Here is a 9,772-nt window from a genome sequence, read left to right as displayed (position 1 = left end):
TTTTCGTTCTTTGTTAACATCAATTTCAAATTTTATTTTCATTGAACCTTTAGTCTTTTAAATTAACTTATAAATAAAAGATATACAATAGTTACGGTTTGTTTAGTCACTTATGACTTGTACCAGTAAAAAACTTAATTCATAAACATGACTTTACTTAGAATCCCTCATGAATAATGTCTCATTTGAAATAGAACGTAAATTTAAAATAAAATTACTGAAATGGGAATAACTTTAACAAAACAATTAAGGTCTTAAGACATAATGAGTCAGTATATTTGTTTTCGTATTTTACACAATAAGAATATGTTTTGCAATAACGATGCTAGAAATTTGTATGTTCATGTAAAAACTTTATCAAGTGGCGAATGCTTCTAAACTCGGAAGCCCTAAGTTTTCAAGGAAACAGCAATCTCGCAATCGTTGTCATGAGCAATAAAATAGTTCCAGACGAGAAAATTGGCGGAGCACTTGACACCGATCTAATCCAGGTCGTGTAGGTGGACACTCTTGTATATAATTCAGGGTAAGAAGACGATCTGCACGCGTCGGTCATGAAAAGCACGCCAGTTAAGGTGTTGTTACACACCAACGGATTCCCATTGTCGCCCTGAAAAACGATAACATATTATAAAAAAATACGCAGTAATCCATATAAAGTTATATATTGTTGTGAAAATCTTTTTGTTATAATAACGGTATGTTTATCATCATCATTATCACTTCGACTACTAGAACGTCCAATGCTGGACATAGCTTCCCCTATAGATTTTCATTAAGACCAGTTGAGAACGGTCTGCATCCAGAATTTTCTAAGCACATTAAAAAGGTCTTCGGACCACCTAGTGGGGGGAAATCTTACCCTGCGCTTTTGGGTCCGTGGTCATCATTCCAGAAACTTAGGACCCTAGTGGCTAAATCTTCGGTACGGCATGAGTCCACTGACTGCCGGCAGTCCATACATACCGTGTCAAAGTGCCAAGTGTCTATTTCATAGAAAATTATGGTAGCGACTTCATGTGCTATCATTAGATAAATTAACAAATGTAGCTTTAGCAGTTTGATCTGGCGCACAGATCTTTAGTTTTTCTTCTTCTTGACGCAAGCAAATTAAGAAATACCTATCTTGCCCATTTCTGGATATTTTCATTGCATAAGTGCTTTCCATCATTAGCAAACCATCTCCGGTCTAAGATGACTACTATCGCACACCACTTACCATATAATGAACCATTTGCTCATATAATGTAAACCATACAATATTATTTCCATATTAATATTATACTGTTGTAGAAAGTGATATTATAGTGCTACCGAAACTGTTGAACCGTGCCTTATGCGCGACGAAATGGTAGAGAGTATCGACAGTTTCGGTAAACATTTCTTATAGTTAACGCTCCTTACCATGCATCCCGAGGAAATGATGTTATGCGATGCTGCACATACCATTGACGGTAAAATATTTACAGTACCCGGTGACAGATTGAACATGGACATGCAAAGTTCTTGATCGTAAATGTATTTACTGGCATAACGTAAAGCAACGCTGGCCTGAAACAACGTAAAAAATAAAAATTTTAATATAATAAAAGTAAATGGTTATGATTCATACATCGCACCAAAATTCAAAATCCTAAAAATTTATCATTGAACCTACGATATATTATATCTCTATCAACGCAAAGTTGAGTTCACCACATGTATATATATTTAATAATATAAAATCATTTCGCATCACGTCATTCCCAAGTAAACTGTTTTATAAACTCATTTCAGTGCAGAAACTCTTAGCACACGAACGTTATGACATATTTTTCTTAATTCTAGCATTAGAAGCTGTCTAAACATCATTAAATTTCCTTACCTATAAAACCTATAAAAAGGGCAATAGCTACTTTGATCTACTAGTATAATATATATGGATCTGAAATGGTTAATATTTAAATCAATTAAATATCAATTTATAAAGTATCAACAAAAATAATTCCAATGGTATTATTTTATTTAAATTTTAAAAAAAGCTACATGTTTTTTTCCATTCTATTACCTTCTACTATTAACGTAAGAAAACATGTTTTCCTTGTTACTTATTATTATTGAATTTTAATAAGCAGAAAGGAAGTTCGGTTTCTTAACATCTAGCTAATTATTCAGTTTCCTATTGCTGGTTGATCGTTCTTTAATGTTTTTTTTTTTTTTGCTATCTATACTGATAAATAAAACTTATTATTTATTACGTGACAAGAAATTAAAAAAATAACTGTTTCCTAAAAAAAAAATGAAAATAATATGCGTAAACTAAGAATCTTTAAAATTCAAAATAATTAAAAATTTCTGTTGTATTTTGACTCTGTTTTTATTCTTCATAATCCGTCCACATTGCTTTAATGTCTAATTAAAATAGAATAGTACTATGTTATCTGGTGAATTTTTTATGGTAAATATCGTTACATAATGTATTATTACTACTAAGGACACATACAGATTTAACTGTGCACACGATGATTATTTAAAAAACGATTCAAAGTTGATTATTATGTACATAAAATCAATACCCTATATTTATTACTATTACAACAAATGAATTATAAAGTCCACTATTTTAAAAGTATGAATGAAAAATGAGGGAAATAAAAAATAGCGCGAAAAATCTTACCGTGTCAGTAGAATTTGCGGCTCCCCAACCAGTAACAGTGCAACTAGTGAACTTACTGGGATCAAAGTTACTAGCGGGCAATGCCAGAGGTCTAACAGCGACAGTAGTGAAAGGTGTGATAACCTGTAAATGTAAATAACCTGTAAAATTGCGATAAAACACGTGTCATAACCACGCTCTATTTATTCATATGCACTAAGAAGTTCGTAATCGATGTAGCCAACTGGATTTGCAGGTTGAAGTGGCACTAGGCAGACCACAAATCCCGCAGAACTGATAGCTGCTAGAATTTTAATGTTATGGAGTGGAGACCAAGGATTATCAAATATAGCGTAATGTCTACCCAAGAGGTGGGTATATGACCAGATAATGGTGGTCGGATGGCGCTAGATGCATGACGCTTTCAAACTGTTCTATTGGAAATCTATGGGGAAAGTCGTTGCGTACTAGTTCTGAAATGATGATTGATAAATAATTCATAAAATTATTAGAGCATTCACTCAACCACAAATGATACGTCATGCCATCACGCCTATCCATGTCAAGACTTGTACTCACACAATTTGTATTATTCCATTACTAAAATACCATCTATGGTAGTCACTTTGTAAGTGCGATTTACGTAACTGTTTGTGGGTAGATACCAGCGCTATGATTATAGGTATATACAAAATATATTATCCTAATGATACCGAGTAATTCTATTTATAAATTATAAAATCTACATGAAAAAATTTTATGTCTTCCTACAAGATCCTAACACAATGTCAGCTGTCGGTTAAGACGCTTGCGTTGTACTTGACTTTAATGTTTGCGCTTGCGATAATCGCTATGACTGATATCTCAAATAATGTAGGTAATATGTCTGTGTAGCATATATCAATATGGTAGCAAGGAATCGTCTAGGTTAGCATTTCTGTCATAGACAATAGTATACAGTTATATATTCTGATTTGGAGAACACGGACATTCGTGAAGGTAGCCATTATTCCATGATGTGGTATATTGAGTATTATTTTTTTATTATTGTCATGAGCATATTTTCATTTACAGCGGGTTTGACATGGTTGAGCATAAAGCGCTTAAACTAGAATTTTATTCTTATACACCCTTGATAGTTATTGGAAAATTTATTTTATTCTTTCTTTTTAATTATTATTTATTACAGTTTGATTGAGTACGTGGAACATACTCATATCAGGGACATTTTCTGCTAAACAAATGCCTCGCGTGTGATGTGTTATTGTAAAGATAATTGCTAAATAATCACGGCAATGATAAATATTAAAATGTCTTGTTAGCTTGAGATAAGGTACGATAAGATTGTAGTTATTTAAAGAAATTAAGCGAAATTTTATTACAGTAATTCATTTTTGGGGTTTATTATACTTCGAACAAATATCCTCTGCAAAATTTCGCATCTGCCGACATAACTAAACTAATTTTTACACTACGTTTTTAATTTTGTATTATCATCGTTGTCTCAGCCATAGAGGTTCCACTGCAAGGCGAAGGCCTCTATATCTATCCCCCAAAGATATGTATTAGGGAAATACTATATTCGTCACGTTTGGCAGGCGGGTTAGCGATCACAGTGTGGTATCATGGTACACAGACGACGCTGCTGCCCGTCCTCTGGAAACTTGTTTATGAGCAGTGGCAATCTTACATTATTAAGGCACAAAGTGTAAACTTTTTTAAGATTGTGTTCCGGGGATCGAACCCGCGACCTTTTATCGCAAATCTTAGTTGTCTACATGGGCTACCACTGCTCAAATTTCGTGTAATATTTAATAATTACCCGATTTGTCAACGCAGTTACGCCGACATATTACCGCCGGTATATAACTTTAACTATACTAAATCATTATTATGTTAGATTTTTCCACCAAATCAAACATTCGTTTTTATTAAAGCTCTAAATTTATTTTATAATTTCAAGTAAACCACGACAGGTTTTTAATATAATTCCATTTGACTCAGGTATTGATGATACTGATTTTCGAAATATTACATGTACATTATTTTATTTTAAATTCCTTGAAATGAGCTCAGGGCCAAATATTTGTAATGTTATTTTAAATAGCTACTATCTTATCGCGGTGACTAGCACCTTATCTAAAGGAAACAGCAACGTTATATTTATCAACATTGCCGTTAATTTTTATCGATTACTTGCATTTGCCAAACTAGTTAAGGGCGAACCTCGTAAATATATTAAACGTACTCAATCAAAGATTAGTAGTATTTTAATTAGTAATGGATTTATTTAGATTTAATTTAGCAAAGAATGTAAAAATTAATTCTGTTCATAAATCTATTGAATTGAAACACCAAAATACTAAACACTAATAACTGTCAACTTTCAGAATATTTTGATAAATCTTATATATTTTGTTGGGAAGTTACACCACGGCATATATCTCTCCTACCAAATAAAAGTGATATATCTCATTAACTTTAGAGGCCTTTTATAGCTGAAAAAATTACAGCTCTTATATGATGTGTTATCTCAAATAAGTTGAAGATCGTAGATGGAGTGCTGACAAAATTCAACATAGCACCTGTCTAAAGAGCTATTAAATGTTATGCAGTTTTCCTTGATACAAAGTTTACTACGAACAATTATTGCATCATGATCCTAACATTAGTTTGAATCGCATGCAAGCGCTAGTTAACAGAATAAATATTTTTTTATGTTCGAAATTTAAAAAAATATGATTTCGTACATATTTATTGTTACATTCCGATTAACGTAAGTTAGAATGCTCTCAGTATGAATGAATTTTATTATACACTTTCAGTCTTAATGTGGGATAAAAAATAATAAACTAACTTACTGTTATTATTGCTATATCATTAACATAAGCAGGTGGTCCGATATATTCTGGATGTACGGTGAAATTTGCGATCTGTCGAATGAATTCAGGGGATGTATCATTGGTTAATGCCGACGGACCAGCAAATACACGGTAGTTTGACGGCTCTATAATCCGAAAATATCTGGAAAAGTTACAAAATGGATAGAAAATGTAAATAAAATTTCAAATATTTTTCATCTATATATCTAGAACTAAGTGCTGTTAGTGACAATTTAAGATCAAGAACGACAGGACCAGTTTTCATAATTTTTGTATTTCTCCAAAGACCATGGTCAACAAAGAGAATAGATTGCTGACATCAATCAATCCTAAAATACTGAGCTTATTATTTTTTGGTAAACTTTAAAATTCGAACCCTACTCGTATGTCCACTGTTGGTTAAAAAAACAATAAATAAGATGACATTACGATTTTTATTCAAGCTTTCTAAGGTTGTTTCATTGATCATTTGTTTTTGTACGTGATAAATAGTTTTATTAATTTAGTAAATTATTTATAACAAAATACAGAAACTAAAAGACCGTTGTAAATTCTAAAACACATGACCTGATTTAATGAACCACCCATATATTATGGAAATCATGTCATGCCCAAGTTCTTAGACACCTGGGACAATTCACGGTCTTGTTTTCGAGTTACCATTGCATTCTAGGTAAACGGGTATAATTTTATGTACATATTTTTATTATCATTAAAACTACTAAATTTCAGACTTCGTTGGCAGATTTATTAAATTACGTTATTATTTTTGTGTTAAAACTTTTATTATTGATGTCAAAATTAAGTTAACCTTTAATGTCATTATGTATATTTTCGTAAATAAACACCCGTGTTATTGGGGTTTTTATAAGAAGTTTTATTCTAAAGCGTGTTTTAAAAAAAAGATTTACTTTTATCGAAAAGGATTTAACTATTTTTACATATAAATATAGTCAAAATTGTTGCATGAATTAGAGTTACTAGATGCCGGTTGGTGGCTTTGCTTCATAAACCAGACAATTGCGCGTCTTTCCACTTTTAACTGTATCTTGTTTTCGGATGAAGCTTATTTTCATACCATGGGATATATAAAAAACTATCTACTGGGGTAAAAAACTTATTTTAAGCTCAAGTATTACATTTATTCAACGAAAGTGACCGCGTGAATGTTTCAGATTTTTTGCCCATTTTTAGTCGTCTAATCACAAATATTTATCACTATTTCACAAATAATCATCAAAGCCAACGCACGTTTTTGTTTCCAATAATAATTCTTACTGAATCGAGGATCACTTCAAATACCCCTTGTTTATAAAGTAATCTTCACGACTATGATCAGCAATGAGAAAATCGAAATAAAAAAAGAGAAGTTCGAATTGACAAACATCACGATTAAGATCATTCTAAAGCCATATATAAGAGTAAAGTTTTTAAATTCGTATGTTAATCAAAAAATATTAAACTTGACTTACAATGTCAAAAATCGCATTACAAAGCATTTATATTGCTATTAATATTACATCACTAACGAACTTTTAAATATAGCACTAACGTCAGAGGTAATTTATTAGAAAAAGTTGACAACTAAAATTGTTTTAAAAAAAACGGACAGTACTCACCCATTTACTAAATCGTACAAACAAGATGCCACAGTTAAAGCGTGTTGCAAAGTGAAAAGTACACCGCCACATCTGTGTCCCCGTGTATTTAGTGACTGCGGGCTACCCAACTCTTGCAACGACATCTAACAAAGTGAAAATTGTATTTTTTTTAATTTTAACCACAAAAATATTATTTCTTTATTTATATAAGATCAAATTGCGATGGTAATATGTTGATTTACGTACTAGTCTAGAACTTTAAGTACGATTCATGGATTTAACACTGTTAAACAATGTCTCGGAATTGTAAAATGTATCACTGACACAGCTTTCAAACATTCTGTATAGTTCATATTACTTCTTTATTTGGTCGACAATGTAACTACGAAATATCTTCTCGTCCAATATCCGTGCCTTATGACGTAGGTCTACTATCAATATGTATTAGCGGTGAAGACTTATGACATTCAAATCTGTACTCTCACTTCAGGGTTCAATGGCTCACAATCGCTCAACAAGTCATAGAAAGGGCTATGTTGGGAGTTCTCTACGTGATCAACTCTGAATTAAGGAGATCTGTAGTCTAAAGAATGTAACAGACGTAATCCAGCTATGAGCAAGTTTCGGCTGCAGTGATCAAGCCAAGGAGCTCGCAGAATAAATGGCCGCTGAAGCCTCAAGGTTCTGGAGTGAACACAACGAACTAGTTCTTGTTAACATCGTCAAAAGACGGGCAGGCCTATTTTTCCGGTCCTATTGGAAATTAATGCGTGGGGCCTATGTCCAGCCGTGGACATCCTACGACTGAAATAATAATAAACGTCAAACATATTTAATTAGAACCCTTATTTCTTTTCACCGCTGCATATAAGATACATAGCGATATTTCAAATAAAGACTTTAATATTTTACACTAAAGGTTAAACAACTTTCATTAGACATTTATAATGTTATATATTTAAAGCACGTAATTCATAGCACCTGAAAGCGCTTTTAAGTTTTTAACAAATTTTTAATCGAATAAGCATAAATAATTACCGCATACGGGAACTGACCATCGGCAGCTATGTCCCCATGTATAATTCTATGTAAATTATCAGATTGAATTTGTGTTGCGGCGGCGTCTGAAGTCAGTATAAATACAACATTCATTTGTAAATATACGGAGATATATACAGTCATTATAAAATGCACATTAAAGTAATAACAGTGACTTAATTAAATTTTGGAAATCAATAAAAATAAAGTTCACTTACGATATATTCCTTTTTAATTTTTTTTTAATTTTTTGAATTGAGAGTGTTTTTTATAGGTGAAAAGCTTTAAAGTGGTATATGTAACTCATTTGTCAGCAAAAGGTTTTAAAGTTTACATCTATATCTAATCACCCATATAAATTTATCACTCTAAAATATGTTGCATTAACTTTTATTTCTATTGAAATGCGACAAACTAATAACTTCTGACAATACAAAGTATACAGCGATACAAAGTAAACAAAAATTCATTTGAATATGACGTAATTCGAATTAGGAAACCCAATCTGCTAACTATATTGTCATTATGTAATTTATTATTTATGAAACCAATGACAGGGTGTAGAATATATTAATTGACAGCAAATGGGCTATACATCCACCTATTTAAAGATTTTATACCAATTACTGATCACACTGTAAGACATATTCTCTCATTAAAGTTCTACGACGTAATCAATAGTTAATGTAGTAATTAGTAAAAACAACTTACAAGAAAACAAAACCGTTAATACTAATATGTTACACATCTTTCTGTAAATATTTAGCACTAAATGTTTTAACTGAAATGTTTATCGAATGTAACTGATTGTTAATACATTAGTCGCTTTTATTTTAAAGAATAGCTTAAATGATAATTTTTACGAATCAATCTTATCGTGTCATGTTTATCTTATGATAAAAATCAGATTACTCATTTTTAATTCAATTTAATGTGAGTCATCAATACTAAAAAAGTAGACAGGAACTTAGATAAAACGACACAAACATTTTAACGAACCAAAAATGTAAAAAATGTATACTTTATTATATTGATTGCAATTTATTTGTCCGGATCAATATAAAGATCGTACATTCCGCCCGCGTGATTCTTAATTGGCCAAAATTATGCCTTCAACTGGTCACTGTGAATTTGACTTTCTAATTAGGAATGATCTCATTCGTTACTACCCATAACACGAAGGATGTTTGTAATCTTAACACAAACTTACCTTAAGCGTCGAATTGTATTAATATGAAAAAAAATTCGGCGAGTGCATAAACTCTCCAAAGTATTCAGTTTATAGATATCCCAAGACATACCCATATATTAATACTATTTCTATTGACACAAAACAAGTAGGAAGTTCATGAGATGGCAAGCGATACGATTTTCTTTTTTTTTCATGGGTAAATCCTACATATGGTAGCTTTGAAATGGCTATACCAGCTAAAACCCAACGGTCATCTTTTGACTTCTATGTTGAAACAACGGCTATGCTTTCGCATATTATCGTAATTTTAACGCAAGCCTTGTATCTTGAAGAAATATAGTAAATCAGGAATTCTCTTACCGTCATTCAAAAATGTATCTGAATAAATAACATATCAATATGAGGTTCTTATATATAGTTTTGG

General features: G+C 31.7%; 1 protein-coding gene across 1 annotated transcript; it reads right to left on the bottom strand.

Moving 5' to 3' along the window:
- Window positions 1-276: 276 nt before the first annotated feature.
- On the bottom strand, window positions 277-8,954 carry LOC137931839 (fibrinolytic enzyme, isozyme C-like). Its single transcript, XM_068775350.1, has 7 exons — window positions 8,868-8,954; window positions 8,157-8,242; window positions 7,137-7,261; window positions 5,497-5,659; window positions 2,657-2,779; window positions 1,405-1,551; window positions 277-610 (listed from the first exon to the last, which is right to left on the bottom strand). The coding sequence occupies exons 1-7, from the start codon at window positions 8,902-8,904 to the stop codon at window positions 398-400; spliced, it is 894 nt and encodes a 297-aa protein (XP_068631451.1). The 5' UTR covers window positions 8,905-8,954; the 3' UTR covers window positions 277-397.
- Between the last annotated feature and the right edge of the window lie 818 nt (window positions 8,955-9,772).

This window comes from Battus philenor, unplaced genomic scaffold (genome assembly GCF_028537555.1).
Source record: "Battus philenor isolate CCGP_79_NKW_IND1 unplaced genomic scaffold, ilBatPhil1.0.hap1 SCAF_8, whole genome shotgun sequence".
Lineage (NCBI taxonomy): Eukaryota > Metazoa > Arthropoda > Insecta > Lepidoptera > Papilionidae > Battus > Battus philenor.
This window is presented reverse-complemented; position numbering and strand designations above follow the sequence as displayed.

What these genes read in the sequence shown, in the direction of transcription:
- LOC137931839 (XM_068775350.1), bottom strand. Translation starts at nt 8,904, where the DNA reads ATGTGTAACATATTAGTATTAACGGTTTTGTTTTCTT. An exon ending in CCGCAAATTCTACTGACACG is followed by an intron (nt 1,552 to 2,656) that starts GTAAGATTTTTC and finishes ACGTTGTTTCAG; the next exon opens with GCCAGCGTTGCTTTACGTTA. An exon ending in TCATTTCCTCGGGATGCATG is followed by an intron (nt 611 to 1,404) that starts GTAAGGAGCGTT and finishes ATCGTTTTTCAG; the next exon opens with GGCGACAATGGGAATCCGTT.